Source organism: Siniperca chuatsi, linkage group LG22 (genome assembly GCF_020085105.1).
Source record: "Siniperca chuatsi isolate FFG_IHB_CAS linkage group LG22, ASM2008510v1, whole genome shotgun sequence".
Lineage (NCBI taxonomy): Eukaryota > Metazoa > Chordata > Actinopteri > Centrarchiformes > Sinipercidae > Siniperca > Siniperca chuatsi.
In genome coordinates, this window is record NC_058063.1 from 15027488 (window position 1) to 15048496 (window position 21009).

At 38.7% G+C, this 21009-nt stretch overlaps 4 protein-coding genes across 4 annotated transcripts in view; 2 read left to right on the forward strand and 2 right to left on the reverse strand.

Moving 5' to 3' along the window:
• Positions 1 to 21009, forward strand: part of LOC122869947 (probable E3 ubiquitin-protein ligase RNF144A-A) — a 25940-nt gene continuing 4931 nt past the window's right edge. Inside the window, exon 1 of the mRNA XM_044183394.1 lies at positions 1 to 60. The gene's annotated coding sequence lies outside the window, so the exon portion shown is untranslated. The remainder of the gene's footprint in view (positions 61 to 21009) is intronic.
• LOC122869946 (probable E3 ubiquitin-protein ligase RNF144A-A) lies at positions 59 to 2199 on the forward strand. Its single transcript, XM_044183393.1, has 4 exons — positions 59 to 205; positions 362 to 462; positions 714 to 869; positions 980 to 2199. The coding sequence occupies exons 1-4, from the start codon at positions 70 to 72 to the stop codon at positions 1481 to 1483; spliced, it is 897 nt and encodes a 298-aa protein (XP_044039328.1). The 5' UTR covers positions 59 to 69; the 3' UTR covers positions 1484 to 2199.
• On the reverse strand, positions 6539 to 12680 carry LOC122869945 (probable serine/threonine-protein kinase kinX). Its single transcript, XM_044183392.1, has 8 exons — positions 12266 to 12680; positions 11377 to 11937; positions 10485 to 11045; positions 9595 to 10156; positions 8706 to 9266; positions 7818 to 8377; positions 6929 to 7489; positions 6539 to 6597 (listed from the first exon to the last, which is right to left on the reverse strand). Exons 1-4 carry the CDS (start codon positions 12660 to 12662, stop codon positions 9903 to 9905), a joined length of 1773 nt encoding a protein of 590 aa, XP_044039327.1. The 5' UTR covers positions 12663 to 12680; the 3' UTR covers positions 6539 to 6597; positions 6929 to 7489; positions 7818 to 8377; positions 8706 to 9266; positions 9595 to 9902.
• Positions 12705 to 21009, reverse strand: part of LOC122869940 (ubiquitin carboxyl-terminal hydrolase 17-like) — an 8790-nt gene continuing 485 nt past the window's right edge. Inside the window, exons 2-17 of the mRNA XM_044183380.1 lie at positions 20434 to 20699; positions 19566 to 20105; positions 18695 to 18800; positions 18357 to 18466; positions 17921 to 17991; positions 17713 to 17838; positions 17520 to 17615; positions 17255 to 17383; positions 17025 to 17147; positions 16878 to 16915; positions 16714 to 16745; positions 15818 to 16378; positions 14930 to 15489; positions 14042 to 14601; positions 13154 to 13713; positions 12705 to 12825 (exon numbers count right to left, since the gene is read on the reverse strand). Coding sequence (XP_044039315.1) covers positions 15293 to 15489; positions 15818 to 16378; positions 16714 to 16745; positions 16878 to 16915; positions 17025 to 17147; positions 17255 to 17383; positions 17520 to 17615; positions 17713 to 17838; positions 17921 to 17991; positions 18357 to 18466; positions 18695 to 18800; positions 19566 to 20105; positions 20434 to 20699 — 2395 coding nt within the window. The 3' untranslated portion in view covers positions 12705 to 12825; positions 13154 to 13713; positions 14042 to 14601; positions 14930 to 15292. The remainder of the gene's footprint in view (positions 12826 to 13153; positions 13714 to 14041; positions 14602 to 14929; positions 15490 to 15817; positions 16379 to 16713; positions 16746 to 16877; positions 16916 to 17024; positions 17148 to 17254; positions 17384 to 17519; positions 17616 to 17712; positions 17839 to 17920; positions 17992 to 18356; positions 18467 to 18694; positions 18801 to 19565; positions 20106 to 20433; positions 20700 to 21009) is intronic.

Sequence of the window (21009 nt, forward strand, 5' to 3'; positions counted from 1 at the left end):
AACAGCGAAAGAAACGAAATCCCTCATAGCCCTGGTGTTTAGTTTGAGTACATATTACATTTAGTCAAGATGGGCAGCAATGTGACAACTGAACAGAGGAATAACTCCGGACAGCAGAGCAGCAATATGACAACTGAACAGGAGAAGTGTTATGACCCTCAAGACACAACACTTGTATTTGTAGAAGGAGATGATGATTTAGACTGTAAGTAGCCAAATGTCACATTAACAAGCATTAGTCCTAAAAAAATATGATTATGAGCTTCTGCTGTGACTTAATTTTACATATTTTAAGTGTGTAGTTCTTAATTATAGCTTATAACACTTCTCGCATCTCCCCTTATTTGTATGTGTCTCATAGTTGAGTACGATGACTTCAAGTCTCTCAGAGCAAAGATGTCCTGTGGTCATGCTGTCACTCCGATGTCTCTCACCAACTGGTGTCGCAGGTTGCTGGAAAAGGTAGGCTGTTTACATCACCTTCATCATGAAATTCAAAGACGTTTAGTTACTAAAAATAGTCATTTGATAGTAAAAATATAGTTTTAATAGTAAAAAATGACAGAATGTGACTCATCAGCTGACAGAAGAAACTAACTGAATGAAGAAATTGATGTTAGCAGTTAATCATAAAAGCAGTAGCAGGCTGGCAGATGCTCTCGACTTTTTTCACACATAAAGGTTTTTCTTTGATTTTCTTTTTTATATCTAAGGGTGAGTGCAGATTTGTGTGTGGCCAAACTAACTGTGATGCTGAGTGGCCATATGAGGAGGTGTGTAAAATGGCTCTTCTAACCAAAGAAGAAATGAAGTACTTTGAAAAGAAACTGTTCAGTAATGCTGCCAAGGATTACTTGAATGTCAAAATAGTAAGTATCTACTGTATACTACACTATTCACAAAAAATGTTGTGCATGCAAATTCAAGGGGTAATATAAAAATCTCTCACTCTGTTTTTCATATAACTTTCACTTAACAGTGTCCTGGCTGCAAGTCTCGTGTGGTGAGATCGGCTCTCTCCAACCTGTGTGTCAAATGCACAGTGTGCACAGCTGACAAAAAGAGGACTTATATGTTCTGCTGGCAGTGTTTGAGGGAATGGAAAGGTCCGGCTCCACGTTCGGACCGCTGTGAAAATGATGGCTGCATCAATCACCAACTAGAAACGCTGAGAAACTGTCCAGATATCATCTTTGAGGATGTGAAGGGGGTCAGTGGCTGTCCCTGCATCCGTGCCTGTCCCACCTGTGGTTTTCTGGTGGAGCATGACAAGACTCAATGTAAAAACATCATATGTCCCAGATGTAAGGTGGAGTTCTGTTTTGTGTGTCTGGATCTCACTGAAGAGTGCCTGGAGCTCACTGAAGAGAGCCTGGAGCTCACTGAAGAGAGCCTGGATCCAGACATAGCCCCACATTACCTACTTTGCTCCAGTGGTGTAGCACCTAGACAGACCTCTATACCTGTGTGGCAGAGGAAATAATTCTGTTGATTTAACATTGTGATCTCAAGAAAAACCTTTTTTTTTTTAAAGGTTCTTCATAATGCCAATGATCATAACTATTGTTACTCAGACAGGGTGGGTCTGAGGGGATGAGCAGGTCCTGGTCTGGGCCAAAGTGAAGTCAGGAAGTATCACAGTATGTAGATCTTTTACAGCGTATGTACCAACTACTATAGGCAGCAAAGCCCAGCTTGCCTTGTGATGACATTACCTTTCGTCAGGGCAGAAAACTAAACCAACCCTGGTGTCTTTGTACTGTAGAGTTAAAAAGACAGCAAAGAAAACATGATATGAATAAATGTCAAATGTGAACCATGAATCTGCTTATAAAAGGTGCTGTAAGTAGCTAAATATACTAAATATGATATACTAAAGTCTAGCTTTAGTATAGAAAGTACAAAGTAAAAGTACAAAGAAAGGCGCTAGTTAAGATCCACACTCCTTTGAATACCATACTTTTTAACTCCAAGACAAAGGCCCCACCTACTGGTCATTGCTCTTACTTACAGTCCACTAAAGCCAAATCAAGATTTTTTGACCCACTTTTGTTCCATGTAATTATTCTGTCCTTCCATCATGGGCCATTTTAAAATTCACTGAGTCAAATGTTTTATTGTGAATGCAATCATGTATTGAGCTACTGATAATGTTAGATAAATTCTATAACTACAAAATAAAACTTGCCTAAAATTTCAGAATCTGTTTAGAAACCTTATCACTTGGAGCACCTTGGTAACCAAATGGTTACCGCACGTGCCACATAACCGCAATGTACGACTTTTGTTGCATGTCATAGCCCCCTCTCTCTCCCCACGTTTCCTGTCTGTCTCTTATCTGTCAAAGTGTCCAGTAAAGGCCAAATGCCCCCCAAACAATGATCTTTAAGAAACCATATCACTTTTTTTTAAACTCAGTTTGAGTCAATTAAATCACAGAAATCTTTAAATGATAAGCACTCTTGTATCATTTGTTTTTTTAGCTCAGTGCAGCAACATTTAACTGGTAAAATAAAGATAAACCTTATTGATCCTAAGCTGGGAAATTCAGGAGCCTGTTGCAGGCTATTTTATTTTGTCACATGATGGTCATATTATTTTTATCTGGTTTAATAAATGGAAAACAAAAATTAACCCATTAATGTCCACAGTGGCATTTTATAATTTCCTTTTCAGCACTGAAAGTACTAGCTGAGCTAAGCACAAATCCATAGACTTTTTTCAAATCAGTCAAAGTATGAGGCTACAGCCTCTTAACATCCTTTTTTGAGTCGTTAGTCACAATGGGTTGCCGTTTTGTTTTGTTTTTCAAAAAAAAACATGAAAAAACACCTCTAGAACAATGGGTTAAGAATCATTTTTGATACACACAGTCTGGACTCTTACAATATAGATTCAAAAAGAAAAATGATGATCTGTTGCTTTTTCTAGGTCCAGTTTTGACATTGTGCAGACCTGAGAGAATTTATGCAGTTCTCCTGTGGGATTTTCAATATGAATAAAATGTGTCTGTTTTAAATCTCAATTTTCACCCCAACTCAATATATCTGACACTTTGTCACACACAGACGCACACACACTAATACTACTACCAGAAATTCTGTTTGTTATATAATATGATCAATACATCTTGAAATCTGTACAAAAGGTAGCTGACTTTAAAATTCAAAAGGCTCTATTCCACGCAAATTTCTCTGTCTCTCCCTTGGGAAGATCTCTCTTGTACCATTTGTTTTCCTTGAACTTTGTTAGTTGTAGCTCCAGGTTGTTCAATCTCGTTGTCAGCACTCACAGGTGTATCCATGGGTAGGCCATCCTCATTCTGTGCATTTTCAGTGTTGGCATTGGTACTAGCCAGCACTCTCATTTTCATTGATCTTGCCCTTTTGTCCATTTTTTATCTGCTGATAGCTGATGACCTAACAAGATATCCAGACTTCCACCCATCTTCTCATCTCCACTGTCCTCTGCACTGTCACCACTCTTACAATCTGGAGGCTCAATAAAAATGTCTGCCCTCTCAGCGTTAACTGATGTTACAAATTCAATCACCTCCTGAACAGTGAATCTTATTTGAGAATTAGCCATATCTCAGTTACAGCACCTCTTCCCCTGTGCCTGCAAGCAAGACTGACAGAAGTGTCTGGCTTTGAGCATTATTTTCTCCCTCTGTGTGCGTGTGTGTGTGTGTGTGTGTGTGTGTGTGTTAGTGGTTGAGACACCTCAAAAAGGAGCAGAGGTCATTAGTTAATCAGAATATGGCCATACACATAAACCCCATAGAAATGTATGGAAACTCATGGTCATGGAGCTACATTTCTCATAATTTCTCCCTAAAAGGGCATTGGAAAATCTTTTTTTATAATTAATTCTTACTTGAGTAAGAAAAAAGTGCAAGGAGTTATATAAAATGCTTGGTACCCTTCAATTCAAAACAACTTCAACTTCAATAATTTATTTGATCTGATATTTAGCATGTCAAATGAATGTTACATCTTTTATGTAACTTATTTTGTGATTCTTTTTTTTTTAAAGAAAATCAACTTTGTCTACAAATTAAGTCATGTCTTGACAGTTTACACAGCAAATTTTGTGTCTCCACCTCTAACAGAAAAAAATCTGTGGGGCTTTTCCATAACATACTAAACATAGTTGTTAGTCATTAATGGGTTAAGAAAGAAAGTTGATTCATACGTATATTTTCTAGATTACTTTAATATCAGGTTGTTGATATTATTTAGAGGTTTGCATTTCTGAACCCATATATAATACAATATTTGATTTGATTTGTTTATTTAAGCATGTAGTGCCCAGCCCATATGGGCTTACAAGACATTACAGCAACAACAACCAGAAGTGCCACATGAGAAATCATAATATACAGTTCCACAAATTTGAGAACATTCAATTTCCATGACGGCAATGTCCTGTTATGATGAATACAATCTCCTCATTAAAGAGCCAACTCAACAAAAGACCTTCAGACAACCAAATCAGGGTTCCTCAACTGAATGTTTTTGATGATTCCCTACTGTGAGGGTCCAGAGAACGTTCCCCTAGCCTTCAGGCAACATTCTCCAAACTGAAAATAGTTTTCTGGGACACCGTCTTGATCAATTAGTCTACAAATAGCTTTGCAAAATGAACATAATTTTCAGTAACATTCACTTAAATAGAAGTTACTTACTTACGAGTAACATTTACTAACATATAGCAATGGAAATGTTGTGATCTTTTTATTTTAAATTTAGCACTGAAAAATAATACAACTGTACAAGTACTTTATTGTGTCACATGATGTTCAATCACATAATTTTCATTTGTTTACTCGAGATCACAAGTTTTTTATGTCGCTTTTTCGAAACAACAAACATTTTCACAAGATAACGTCATATAGTAGCCTAAGCTATACAAGGCCTAAATCATTGCAGGAACCATTGCATCCTGTGTAGAAATGTCAAATGAACAAGAGCATATTGATCACCACATCCTGTTTGTCTACAATCAAGGCCTGACAATTACTTTATGCCTTGCTGTTGAAAATAATATACACATTAGTGTGCGTCATCTAAGAAGATATTTTGCAAGGCTTCAGCTTTGTCGGCAGTGCAATCAAAGTGATAAAGATTAGAAATTAATTATGTCATGATCTCAAGAAATTATTCCTTTATCACAGGAAAACAACATTTGTTATTTTGAAATAATGAAATATATAACTAGTGATTGTGAGAAAACAATTAAAGTTAACTCATCACAGGAAAATAGAGGAAATAAAACATTTTGTATTCTTCAGGAGAGTTATGAAGCCATGGAGGGAGAGAAATAGGCAAAGATAGTATCAGAGGTGAAAGGGACAGGAGCATGCAGGTGTTGGAAAAAAACAACATAAGTTATTTATTGTAGTTTGGACCGCTGATTTGGTCCACTCATCAACATGTCAGCATGTGGAGCTGGAGTAGAGGGTGAGGCACATCCAAATGGGGTGATGATGTGTTTCAGTGTCTTTAAAATTAGAAACTGCCATCAGGATCAAATAAAATAAAATAAATAAAACTTCCTCTGTTCACCATGCTAGCAAGCATGTGTTTGTAGACTTTAAAGTGTGTATATGTTTCTGTGATTTTGTCACTCCAGTTTTGGGGTGTATAATTTACAAGATTGAATTAATATATTGCAGTGGATTTCTTTTATCTTTTCATTTTAAATTTAATACTGAAAAATCATACAGCTGTACAGGTATTTTATTTTGTCACATGGTGGTCAATCACAACATTTTCATCTGGTTTTATAAATAGAAAACAATAATTAAGAAGCAAAGATGATTCATAAGTACAGAATAATTATATTCTTGATAACTTATTCTTGATAACTTATATATATATTATATACTTGATATCAGGTTGTTGATAAGATTAGTGCTTTGCATTTCTGAACCCATATAGGATACTTTAAGTACCTTAAAGAGACCTCTCCTCCTCCTTAAATTACATTTAATTAAGATTTCACATGGGATGCTATTACAATTACAAGTATCAATAACAATAAACATAAACATACAAAAACAATAAGAAAACACTTGACAAATTGTGCTTTTGATCTTGAATGCACTCTGGATGCCTCCACACTTGGCTGCAGGAGAATTCTCCACTGGTGGAAAAATAAACCAGGAATTAATTTCTTCAGACAAACATGTAAAAGTAACTGAAAATCATAAAAACACAAAAAGATCTAAGCTGGGTCAAGGTTTGAGCAGTACTTGAATATCTGAGGAACAACAAAAAAATGACTTTTGACATTTGTTTAAATGAAATAAGACAGTTCAAGTCTCATATCTGACAGTGTTGAAATTTTAACTCTGACATTTAGCATTGCTCAGGTCAAGCTTGATGGTTAAATGTCTCTTTCCTCCAATCTATTGTTATCTGTTGCTCATACTTTTAACTTGTCTAATCTGTCTGTTATTATCAGGGTCTATTTCTCCTACTTTTGTGTATACCTCATCATTGTTCTGGTTATGAGTGTCTTCACCCTCTTCATCTTTCACCTCGCCTGTCAGATCTTCTGAATTAGCCTCAACGGGCTGCCGACACTCTGTGGCTTTGAAGTGGAAGAAAAGTGATATATTCAGTAAAGATCTGTATCAGTATCAATATCAGTACAAAATATTAAAATTTTCTTGATTGACACCCTGAAACAAGTCTAGATGTCAACATATACTCCCAAGCATATATGTAGCCTTGGGGAAATATACTATTCTTTGTATACTTTATATGGCTCACCAATCCATTTTTGCATAATATATCTAAATGTATAAAATAAACCACACAGAGCCAATGACAGTGGTCATTTGTGTACGCTACTGCCATAAACACACACTGATTCCCTCCACGCATGTTGCCGACAGTAGGCCACATGTTCTTCTTATTACCTCTTGGTTTCTGCTTCTCTGTCTTTGTCTCCTCATCCAGGCCTTGTTCACAGGAGTATTTCGACTGTTCTCCTACATTTACGGGAGCATCATCCACTTTAGTTTCCTTCATCTCTTCAGACTTGCTGTTTGTGTTTTCTTGTGTGATGATGGAATGAGTGCTGTCTTCATATGTAGACAGATATTTCTGTGCCTCTTCATCTCCACTGTTTATCAATTTACTCTGCGTTGCACAGTCCCCGCCAGTTGTCATGTTTATGTCATGACTTGTTTCTTCGACTGATATGTCAATCTTTACACTTTCTGCATCACCCTCCTCTCCTCTAGCCTGAAGACTGAGTGCCTCTTTCTTCAAGCTTTTTCTTATCTGTCCCTCATCCTCTTCACTGTGCCCCATCTGTGTGTTTTCGTCATCATCACGGTCTCTATCGCTGACATTTCTTTTGTGTTCCACTTCGTCTCCTTTCAGTTCTTCCATAATAATGTCTTCACCCTGTTTGTTTTTCACCTCGCCTGTCAGATCTTCTGAATTAGCCTCAACGGGCTGCCGACACTCTGTGGCTTTGAAGTGGAAGAAAAGTGATATATTCAGTAAAGATCTGTATCAGTATCAATATCAGTACAAAATATTAAAATTTTCTTGATTGACACCCTGAAACAAGTCTAGATGTCAACATATACTCCCAAGCAATGTAGCCTTGGGGAAATATACTATTCTTTGTATACTTTATATGGCTCACCAATCCATTTTTGCATAATATATCTAAATGTATAAAATAAACCACACAGAGCCAATGACAGTGGTCATTTGTGTACGCTACTGCCATAAACACACACTGATTCCCTCCATGCATGTTGCCGACAGTAGGCCACATGTTCTTCTTATTACCTCTTGGTTTCTGCTTCTCTGTCTTTGTCTCCTCATCCAGGCCTTGTTCACAGGAGTATTTCGACTGTTCTCCTACATTTACGGGAGCATCATCCACTTTAGTTTCCTTCATCTCTTCAGACTTGCTGTTTGTGTTTTCTTGTGTGATGATGGAATGAGTGCTGTCTTCATATGTAGACAGATATTTCTGTGCCTCTTCATCTCCACTGTTTATCAATTTACTCTGCGTTGCACAGTCCCCGCCAGTTGTCATGTTTATGTCATGACTTGTTTCTTCGACTGATATGTCAATCTTTACACTTTCTGCATCACCCTCCTCTCCTCTAGCCTGAAGACTGAGTGCCTCTTTCTTCAAGCTTTTTCTATCTGTCCCTCATCCTCTTCACTGTGCCCCATCTGTGTGTTTTCGTCATCATCACGGTCTCTATCGCTGACATTTCTTTTGTGTTCCACTTCGTCTCCTTTCAGTTCTTCCATAATAATGTCTTCACCCTGTTTGTTTTTCACCTCGCCTGTCAGATCTTCTGAATTAGCCTCAACGGGCTGCCGACACTCTGTGGCTTTGAAGTGGAAGAAAAGTGATATATTCAGTAAAGATCTGTATCAGTATCAATATCAGTACAAAATATTACAATTTTTTTGATTGACACCCTGAAACAAGTCTAGATGTCAACATATACTCCCAAGCAATGTAGCCTTGGGGAAATATACTATTCTTTGTATACTTTATATGGCTCACCAATCCATTTTTGCATAATATATCTAAATGTATAAAATAAACCACACAGAGCCAATGACAGTGGTCATTTGTGTACGCTACTGCCATAAACACACACTGATTCCCTCCACGCATGTTGCCGACAGTAGGCCACATGTTCTTCTTATTACCTCTTGTTTTCTGCTTCTCTGTCTTTGTCTCCTCATCCAGGCCTTGTTCACAGGAGTATTTCGACTGTTCTCCTACATTTACGGGAGCATCATCCACTTTAGTTTCCTTCATCTCTTCAGACTTGCTGTTTGTGTTTTCTTGTGTGATGATGGAATGAGTGCTGTCTTCATATGTAGACAGATATTTCTGTGCCTCTTCATCTCCACTGTTTATCAATTTACTCTGCGTTGCACAGTCCCCGCCAGTTGTCATGTTTATGTCATGACTTGTTTCTTCGACTGATATGTCAATCTTTACACTTTCTGCATCACCCTCCTCTCCTCTAGCCTGAAGACTGAGTGCCTCTTTCTTCAAGCTTTTTCTTATCTGTCCCTCATCCTCTTCACTGTGCCCCATCTGTGTGTTTTCGTCATCATCAGGGTCTCTATCGCTGACATTTCTTTTGTGTTCCACTTCGTCTCCTTTCAGTTCTTCCATAATAATGTCTTCACCCTGTTTGTTTTTCACCACGCCTGTCAGATCTTCTGAATTAGCCTCAACGGGCTGCCGACACTCTGTGGCTTTGAAGTGGAAGAAAAGTGATATATTCAGTAAAGATCTGTATCAGTATCAATATCAGTACAAAATATTACAATTTTTTTGATTGACACCCTGAAACAAGTCTAGATGTCAACATATACTCCCAAGCAATGTAGCCTTGGGGAAATATACTATTCTTTGTATACTTTATATGGCTCACCAATCCATTTTTGCATAATATATCTAAATGTATAAAATAAACCACACAGAGCCAATGACAGTGGTCATTTGTGTACGCTACTGCCATAAACACACACTGATTCCCTCCACGCATGTTGCCGACAGTAGGCCACATGTTCTTCTTATTACCTCTTGGTTTCTGCTTCTCTGTCTTTGTCTCCTCATCCAGGCCTTGTTCACAGGAGTATTTCGACTGTTCTCCTACATTTACGGGAGCATCATCCACTTTAGTTTCCTTCATCTCTTCAGACTTGCTGTTTGTGTTTTCTTGTGTGATGATGGAATGAGTGCTGTCTTCATATGTAGACAGATATTTCTGTGCCTCTTCATCTCCACTGTTTATCAATTTACTCTGCGTTGCACAGTCCCCGCCAGTTGTCATGTTTATGTCATGACTTGTTTCTTCGACTGATATGTCAATCTTTACACTTTCTGCATCACCCTCCTCTCTCTCTAGCCTGAAGACTGAGTGCCTCTTTCTTCAAGCTTTTTCTTATCTGTCCCTCATCCTCTTCACTGTGCCCCATCTGTGTGTTTTCGTCATCATCACGGTCTCTATCGCTGACATTTCTTTTGTGTTCCACTTCGTCTCCTTTCAGTTCTTCCATAATAATGTCTTCACCCTGTTTGTTTTTCACCTCGCCTGTCAGATCTTCTGAATTAGCCTCAACGGGCTGCCGACACTCTGTGGCTTTGAAGTGGAAGAAAAGTGATATATTCAGTAAAGATCTGTATCAGTATCAATATCAGTACAAAATATTAAAATTTCCTTGATTGACACCCTGAAACAAGTCTAGATGTCAACATATACTCCCAAGCAATGTAGCCTTGGGGAAATATACTATTCTTTGTATACTTTATATGGCTCACCAATCCATTTTTGCATAATATATCTAAATGTATAAAATAAACCACACAGAGCCAATGACAGTGGTCATTTGTGTACGCTACTGCCATAAACACACACTGATTCCCTCCACGCATGTTGCCGACAGTAGGCCACATGTTCTTCTTATTACCTCTTGGTTTCTGCTTCTCTGTCTTTGTCTCCTCATCCAGGCCTTGTTCACAGGAGTATTTCGACTGTTCTCCTACATTTACGGGAGCATCATCCACTTTAGTTTCCTTCATCTCTTCAGACTTGCTGTTTGTGTTTTCTTGTGTGATGATGGAATGAGTGCTGTCTTCATATGTAGACAGATATTTCTGTGCCTCTTCATCTCCACTGTTTATCAATTTACTCTGCGTTGCACAGTCCCCGCCAGTTGTCATGTTTATGTCATGACTTGTTTCTTCGACTGATATGTCAATCTTTACACTTTCTGCATCACCCTCCTCTCCTCTAGCCTGAAGACTGAGTGCCTCTTTCTTCAAGCTTTTTCTTATCTGTCCCTCATCCTCTTCACTGTGCCCCATCTGTGTGTTTTCGTCATCATCAGGGTCTCTATCGCTGACATTTCTTTTGTGTTCCACTTCGTCTCCTTTCAGTTCTTCCATAATAATGTCTTCACCCTGTTTGTTTTTCACCTCGCCTGTCAGATCTTCTGAATTTTCCTCAACGGGCTGCCGACACTCTGTGGCTTTGAAGTGGAAGAAAAGTGATATATTCAGTAAAGATCTGTATCAGTATCAATATCAGTACAAAATATTAAAATTTTCTTGATTGACACCCTGAAACAAGTCTAGATGTCAACATATACTCCCAAGCATATATGTAGCCTTGGGGAAATATACTATTCTTTGTATACTTTATATGGCTCACCAATCCATTTTTGCATAATATATCTAAATGTATAAAATAAACCACACAGAGCCAATGACAGTGGTCATTTGTGTACGCTACTGCCATAAACACACACTGATTCCCTCCACGCATGTTGCCGACAGTAGGCCACATGTTCTTCTTATTACCTCTTGGTTTCTGCTTCTCTGTCTTTGTCTCCTCATCCAGGCCTTGTTCACAGGAGTATTTCGACTGTTCTCCTACATTTACGGGAGCATCATCCACTTTAGTTTCCTTCATCTCTTCAGACTTGCTGTTTGTGTTTTCTTGTGTGATGATGGAATGAGTGCTGTCTTCATATGTAGACAGATATTTCTGTGCCTCTTCATCTCCACTGTTTATCAATTTACTCTGCGTTGCACAGTCCCCGCCAGTTGTCATGTTTATGTCATGACTTGTTTCTTCGACTGATATGTCAATCTTTACACTTTCTGCATCACCCTCCTCTCCTCTAGCCTGAAGACTGAGTGCCTCTTTCTTCAAGCTTTTTCTTATCTGTCCCTCATCCTCTTCACTGTGCCCCATCTGTGTGTTTTCGTCATCATCACGGTCTCTATCGCTGACATTTCTTTTGTGTTCCACTTCGTCTCCTTTCAGTTCTTCCATAATAATGTCTTCACCCTGTTTGTTTTTCACCTCGCCTGTCAGATCTTCTGAATTAGCCTCAACGGGCTGCCGACACTCTGTGGCTTTGAAGTGGAAGAAAAGTGATATATTCAGTAAAGATCTGTATCAGTATCAATATCAGTACAAAATATTAAAATTTCCTTGATTGACACCCTGAAACAAGTCTAGATGTCAACATATACTCCCAAGCAATGTAGCCTTGGGGAAATATACTATTCTTTGTATACTTTATATGGCTCACCAATCCATTTTTGCATAATATATCTAAATGTATAAAATAAACCACACAGAGCCAATGACAGTGGTCATTTGTGTACGCTACTGCCATAAACACACACTGATTCCCTCCACGCATGTTGCCGACAGTAGGCCACATGTTCTTCTTATTACCTCTTGGTTTCTGCTTCTCTGTCTTTGTCTCCTCATCCAGGCCTTGTTCACAGGAGTATTTCGACTGTTCTCCTACATTTACGGGAGCATCATCCACTTTAGTTTCCTTCATCTCTTCAGACTTGCTGTTTGTGTTTTCTTGTGTGATGATGGAATGAGTGCTGTCTTCATATGTAGACAGATATTTCTGTGCCTCTTCATCTCCACTGTTTATCAATTTACTCTGCGTTGCACAGTCCCCGCCAGTTGTCATGTTTATGTCATGACTTGTTTCTTCGACTGATATGTCAATCTTTACACTTTCTGCATCACCCTCCTCTCCTCTAGCCTGAAGACTGAGTGCCTCTTTCTTCAAGCTTTTTCTTATCTGTCCCTCATCCTCTTCACTGTGCCCCATCTGTGTGTTTTCGTCATCATCAGGTCTCTATCGCTGACATTTCTTTTGTGTTCCACTTCGTCTCCTTTCAGTTCTTCCATAATAATGTCTTCACCCTGTTTGTTTTTCACCTCGCCTGTCAGATCTTCTGAATTAGCCTCAACGGGCTGCCGACACTCTGTGGCTTTGAAGTGGAAGAAAAGTGATATATTCAGTAAAGATCTGTATCAGTATCAATATCAGTACAAAATATTAAAATTTTCTTGATTGACACCCTGAAACAAGTCTAGATGTCAACATATACTCCCAAGCAATGTAGCCTTGGGGAAATATACTATTCTTTGTATACTTTATATGGCTCACCAATCCATTTTTGCATAATATATCTAAATGTATAAAATAAACCACACAGAGCCAATGACAGTGGTCATTTGTGTACGCTACTGCCATAAACACACACTGATTCCCTCCACGCATGTTGCCGACAGTAGGCCACATGTTCTTCTTATTACCTCTTGGTTTCTGCTTCTCTGTCTTTGTCTCCTCATCCAGGCCTTGTTCACAGGAGTATTTCGACTGTTCTCCTACATTTACGGGAGCATCATCCACTTTAGTTTCCTTCATCTCTTCAGACTTGCTGTTTGTGTTTTCTTGTGTGATGATGGAATGAGTGCTGTCTTCATATGTAGACAGATATTTCTGTGCCTCTTCATCTCCACTGTTTATCAATTTACTCTCGTTGCACAGTCCCCGCCAGTTGTCATGTTTATGTCATGACTTGTTTCTTCGACTGATATGTCAATCTTTACACTTTCTGCATCACCCTCCTCTCCTCTAGCCTGAAGACTGAGTGCCTCTTTCTTCAAGCTTTTTCTTATCTGTCCCTCATCCTCTTCACTGTGCCCCATCTGTGTGTTTTCGTCATCATCAGGGTCTCTATCGCTGACATTTCTTTTGTGTTCCACTTCGTCTCCTTTCAGTTCTTCCATAATAATGTCTTCACCCTGTTTGTTTTTCACCACGCCTGTCAGATCTTCTGAATTAGCCTCAACGGGCTGTCGACACTCTGTGGCTTTGAAGTGGAAGAAAAGTGATATATTCAGTAAAGATCTGTATCAGTATCAATATCAGTACAAAATATTACAATTTTTTTGATTGACACCCTGAAACAAGTCTAGATGTCAACATATACTCCCAAGCAATGTAGCCTTGGGGAAATATACTATTCTTTGTATACTTTATATGGCTCACCAATCCATTTTTGCATAATATATCTAAATGTATAAAATAAACCACACAGAGCCAATGACAGTGGTCATTTGTGTACGCTACTGCCATAAACACACACTGATTCCCTCCACGCATGTTGCCGACAGTAGGCCACATGTTCTTCTTATTACCTCTTGGTTTCTGCTTCTCTGTCTTTGTCTCCTCATCCAGGCCTTGTTCACAGGAGTATTTCGACTGTTCTCCTACATTTACGGGAGCATCATCCACTTTAGTTTCCTTCATCTCTTCAGACTTGCTGTTTGTGTTTTCTTGTGTGATGATGGAATGAGTGCTGTCTTCATATGTAGACAGATATTTCTGTGCCTCTTCATCTCCACTGTTTATCAATTTACTCTGCTTGCACAGTCCCCGCCAGTTGTCATGTTTATGTCATGACTTGTTTCTTCGACTGATATGTCAATCTTTACACTTTCTGCATCACCCTCCTCTCCTCTAGCCTGAAGACTGAGTGCCTCTTTCTTCAAGCTTTTTCTTATCTGTCCCTCATCCTCTTCACTGTGCCCCATCTGTGTGTTTTCGTCATCATCACGGTCTCTATCGCTGACATTTCTTTTGTGTTCCACTTCGTCTCCTTTCAGTTCTTCCATAATAATGTCTTCACCCTGTTTGTTTTTCACCTCGCCTGTCAGATCTTCTGAATTAGCCTCAACGGGCTGCCGACACTCTGTGGCTTTGAAGTGGAAGAAAAGTGATATATTCAGTAAAGATCTGTATCAGTATCAATATCAGTACAAAATATTAAAATTTTCTTGATTGACACCCTGAAACAAGTCTAGATGTCAACATATACTCTCAAGCAATGTAGCCTTGGGGAAATATACTATTCTTTGTATACTTTATATGGCTCACCAATCCATTTTTGCATAATATATCTAAATGTATAAAATAAACCACACAGAGCCAATGACAGTGGTCATTTGTGTACGCTACTGCCATAAACACACACTGATTCCCTCCATGCATGTTGCCGACAGTAGGCCACATGTTCTTCTTATTACCTCTTGGTTTCTGCTTCTCTGTCTTTGTCTCCTCATCCAGGCCTTGTTCACAGGAGTATTTCGACTGTTCTCCTACATTTACGGGAGCATCATCCACTTTAGTTTCCTTCATCTCTTCAGACTTGCTGTTTGTGTTTTCTTGTGTGATGATGGAATGAGTGCTGTCTTCATATGTAGACAGATATTTCTGTGCCTCTTCATCTCCACTGTTTATCAATTTACTCTGCGTTGCACAGTCCCCGCCAGTTGTCATGTTTATGTCATGACTTGTTTCTTCGACTGATATGTCAATCTTTACACTTTCTGCATCACCCTCCTCTCCTCTAGCCTGAAGACTGAGTGCCTCTTTCTTCAAGCTTTTTCTTATCTGTCCTCATCCTCTTCACTGTGCCCCATCTGTGTGTTTTCGTCATCATCAGGGTCTCTATCGCTGACATTTCTTTTGTGTTCCACTTCGTCTCCTTTCAGTTCTTCCATAATAATGTCTTCACCCTGTTTGTTTTTCACCTCGCCTGTCAGATCTTCTGAATTAGCCTCAACGGGCTGCCGACACTCTGTGGCTTTGAAGTGGAAGAAAAGTGATATATTCAGTAAAGATCTGTATCAGTATCAATATCAGTACAAAATATTAAAATTTTCTTGATTGACACCCTGAAACAAGTCTAGATGTCAACATATACTCCCAAGCAATGTAGCCTTGGGGAAATATACTATTCTTTGTATACTTTATATGGCTCACCAATCCATTTTTGCATAATATATCTAAATGTATAAAATAAACCACACAGAGCCAATGACAGTGGTCATTTGTGTACGCTACTGCCATAAACACACACTGATTCCCTCCACGCATGTTGCCGACAGTAGGCCACATGTTCTTCTTATTACCTCTTGGTTTCTGCTTCTCTGTCTTTGTCTCCTCATCCAGGCCTTGTTCACAGGAGTATTTCGACTGTTCTCCTACATTTACGGGAGCATCATCCACTTTAGTTTCCTTCATCTCTTCAGACTTGCTGTTTGTGTTTTCTTGTGTGATGATGGAATGAGTGCTGTCTTCATATGTAGACAGATATTTCTGTGCCTCTTCATCTCCACTGTTTATCAATTTACTCTGCGTTGCACAGTCCCCGCCAGTTGTCATGTTTATGTCATGACTTGTTTCTTCGACTGATATGTCAATCTTTACACTTTCTGCATCACCCTCCTCTCCTCTAGCCTGAAGACTGAGTGCCTCTTTCTTCAAGCTTTTTCTTATCTGTCCCTCATCCTCTTCACTGTGCCCCATCTGTGTGTTTTCGTCATCATCACGGTCTCTATCGCTGACATTTCTTTTGTGTTCCACTTCGTCTCCTTTCAGTTCTTCCATAATAATGTCTTCACCCTGTTTGTTTTTCACCTCGCCTGTCAGATCTTCTGAATTAGCCTCAACGGGCTGCCGACACTCTGTGGCTTTGAAGTGGAAGAAAAGTGATATATTCAGTAAAGATCTGTATCAGTATCAAAATCAGTGAAAACAAAAAAAAATTATTTACATGATTTACATTCTGAAAAAAAAAGCTTGCATGTCAACATATACGCCCACATAATGTGTCTTGGGAAAAGATACATTAACATTCCTAGATTTTTATACGTGAGTCAACTAGCAGCATGACTATGAATTGGTCTCACAGGGCATCTGAGACTCTGTGGCTTTGATGTGAAGAAAAAATTATATATTGAGCAATGATCTGTTAACATTACAGTCATAGCCTAAATGATTCCATTATGTATTTTTGTAATCCTACCTCTGTACATGAGAAGATACACAGTACCGGAGCTGATGAACAATAATTTTGAAGTTATTGTTTGCATAGAACAAAAAGGAGAAAACATAAACACTTCTGAATAATGTAATATATCTCAGGTTATTATTAATAAAATAGAATCAAATGGATTTCATCAAACATACTTGTAAGTCCTGGATTTTGCAAATGGTTGTTCTTCAACCTGCACCATTCAACAGAAACAAACCAAACAATGTCAACAAATTTCCATTTAATCTTTGATCTTTCTGTCGGTATGTTTAATGGAAAAGATGAAGTAAAATCTCCCTCACCTTGTTGACATGAGCATCATTACAGTCGTACCAGGTTTTGTCCTCATCAGACAGGATGGTGGCTGTGTAATGTCCACCTTTTAGACTGCCCATGTGGTTCACCATCCCATACAGTTTGTACGTCTTGTTCCACAATTAAGAGCACAGTCAGGCACATTAAAAGATTTTAAAAGCAAATATAAGAAACACCATTCAGATAGAAATCGCATATACAAAATACGTTTCCTTGCCTCTCTCTGTAATTCACGTGGCACATCCACACAGCAGTTTGATTTGACGTGTGACATGGTGTTGTAGTCAAAGTCAAATCTCTTGAGGAGCAGAGTCAAAATCTGAGGAGATTTCACCATCTCCCATCTCTGAATAACACAGGACACACAATCAAACACTATATCTGATCTCAGTAGTGTAAGATAACATTCCTTTTATTATTTTTTCCAGTATCAAATGTAGCCTGCCTACAGATTGTGTTTTAATTTTAAAGTCAAAACTCACTCTTGTTGCCTCTGTTTTCTTGTTACATATGTTACAGTAAACCTTGTTGTCTCCAGTAAATGATTTAGACTCGAAAGTCCTTTCAAAGCTCCTTTCCTGTGGAAACATAGATGTTGTAATACATTCCAAATTAGATTAGCTGCTCACATCACATAAAAATATTAAACTAGAGCTCTGAACTTTGGCTTCTTACCAAATTGTAGGTTGTATCGTGGGTATCTTTCAGTGACAGTGGAAGAGTAGAGAATGTCTTTATCTCTTCATTGATGCTGTGGCCTTTGGAGCACTTTGTTGTGTATCTCAGCTCTCCTTGGAAAACCTTGAGATAGAAATATCACTTAAAACACAGCATCCTGATTTGTTGACCTGTAAATAACATTGTAGATGAAATAAGTGCTCACCTCAGAGGCTCGTTGGCCGATCTTACGTAAAATCAACTCCAGGCATTCAGCTGCATCACATTGTTGATAAACTGTAAAATGATACATTAAACTGAATCTAATATATTAATTTCATCAAAGCATCTTATTACTTAGACTTAGAAAACTTCAATGTCCTCCGAGCGGCAATTCGTGGTACAGCACAAAACATATAGACACATTAAAAAACACATTAGATACACCAAAGCAACAATAGTCTCAGATCATCTGTAGCAGCCATCATAAATGTCACCACAGTCCAGGCAGACATTTAAAGTGCATATCAATACCTGTATGCCAACATTCGTCATACAAATGAATAGTGAGTATACTGCGCATCCCCTATGTATCCGTGTATTTCATATCCCCTAGTCCATGTATTTTCCTGGACTCCCCATGGCTTTACTGTCCAACTTACCATTTTGAATCTCCAAACTCTTTGTGATACTTTCTGTTCCACATGTATTTTTCTTCAAGTCTTCAAAGACGTTTCTCAGCTGAAGATCTGTTTGAAATTCTGGATCCAACCTTTAGGGAGACACTAGTTTCTCAGTGAATAGTGACTGTTTACTTCCTGTCTTAATATGCTCACTGATGGAGTTTTATAAGTTTGAAACGCCCATACAGTATATACACCCAAATGAATCATGTTATGATACAATGTTTCCTGTTAATATTTTACATAATGTTTTCTTCACATTTAAATTGCTCTCGTAGTACTTATATTTGCTGCTGATGAAAGCAGCTGTTTCAAACCTGTCGTGGATCTCTGTTGTCATGAAGAGAACTTGCAGGACACTGCTGAGGTAACACGTGGCTCCCTGATTATACAGGCCATAATGGCGCTTCTGTGGCTGACTCCCTTAAAAGAAAGAAAAACAAACCATCATTACACCATCTCCATTCATTTCTAATTAGTTAGTCTTTCAGCCATTCAGTGAAGGAAAAAAAACTTTTATATGGCTCATGAATGTGCATTCTTATAGACACAAACTTATTATGTCCAAATATGGTAGTGGCACCCAAGTAATGTGCCTTTGGAAGAAGATACTTTAACATAAACATAGGTTTTTAAATATGGCTTGCAGGGCTTTCCACGAGGACATGAAGTGGCCAGCCAGTGGGAAAAAGTCGTCATCTACAGGAGTCCGAGGGCACGCACCCCCAGAGAAAAACTTTGGCCGTAAAATCCCAAATTTGGTGGCCTCTAGCTTTCTTTTGGGTGGCATATTTCCTCTCCCTTTTCTTCTCCCTTTTCTTGATATACGCCACATCTATGGGCAGTAAGCAGGTATGATTTAAGAATGAACATTCGCTTTGTCGCACACAAAGCAGGAGAAAATAATTTTCCTCATATGACAAAGGCCTGTTACTTTGACAGCATTGCCTGTTTTAGTGTATGTTTCCACTGCTCTCTAAGAGATGGCTCTGCTGTAAAAAGTGCAATGTAAATAGAGATCATTCAATCATTGGGAAATGTATTAAGTCCATTAACGTCAAACTGATAGATTTCACAGTGATAAATGAGATGATTTCCATACTTAAGTGAAATGGTTTGTCCATTTTGAGCAAAAACAAAGTGGTCTGCAATACCCTTTTCCAACAAATCTGATTCCTATTACTGTACCTCTTTGCTTCTTCTTGTCTGTCTTTTTCTCTTCATCCAGACGTTGTTCTCTGCAGTAAGCAGTCTTTTCTCTAAGATCTAGGGGAGCATCATCTTCTTTCAGTTCATTTGTGTTTTCTTGCGTGATGCTGGAATGAGTGCTGTCTTCATATGTAGACAGATATTTCTGTGCCTCTTCATCTCCACTGTTTATCAATTTACTCTGCGTTGCACAGTCCCCGCCAGTTGTCATGTTTATGTCATGACTTGTTTCTTCGACTGATATGTCAATCTTTACACTTTCTGCATCACCCTCCTCTCCTCTAGCCTGAAGACTGAGTGCCTCTTTCTTCAAGCTTTTTCTTATCTGTCCCTCATCCTCTTCACTGTGCCCCATCTGTGTGTTTTCGTCATCATCAGGGTCTCTATCGCTGACATTTCTTTTGTGTTCCACTTCGTCTCCTTTCAGTTCTTCCATAATAATGTCTTCACCCTGTTTGTTTTTCACCTCGCCTGTCAGATCTTCTGAATTAGCCTCAACGGGCTGCCGACACTCTGTGGCTTTGAAGTGGAAGAAAAGTGATATATTCAGTAAAGATCTGTATCAGTATCAATATCAGTACAAAATATTAAAATTTTCTTGATTGACACCCTGAAACAAGTCTAGATGTCAACATATACTCCCAAGCAATGTAGCCTTGGGGAAATATACTATTCTTTGTATACTTTATATGGCTCACCAATCCATTTTTGCATAATATATCTAAATGTATAAAATAAACCACACAGAGCCAATGACAGTGGTCATTTGTGTACGCTACTGCCATAAACACACACTGATTCCCTCCACGCATGTTGCCGACAGTAGGCCACATGTTCTTCTTATTACCTCTTGGTTTCTGCTTCTCTGTCTTTGTCTCCTCATCCAGGCCTTGTTCACAGGAGTATTTCGACTGTTCTCCTACATTTACGGGAGCATCATCCACTTTAGTTTCCTTCATCTCTTCAGACTTGCTGTTTGTGTTTTCTTGTGTGATGATGGAATGAGTGCTGTCTTCATATGTAGACAGATATTCCTGTTTCTTTTCATCTCTGCTGCTTTTTACTTCACTCTGCGTTGCACAGTCCCCGCCAGTTGTCATGTTTATGTCAAAACTATGATTGCAAACATAATAAACATTAAACTTGTGTAATACCAGTATGCCAGCGTTGTCACTGTGAGCTTGTTGATGTTAACATTTAACTCAAAGCACAGCTGTGTCTAAGTACAGCCTCACAGAGCAGCATAGCAAAACTAATATGTAAAACACTGAAACTAATTTTCCAAGGTTTTCCTCCCCATGTTTAGGTGTACAGAAAGCAAAAATTCTAAGTTGAATTAATGTAGTGATCACCTGACATCCAATTTGACTTTATAGCCTGCTTTTATTATCAGAATTATTTAAGCAGTGTTTAAACACAGAAC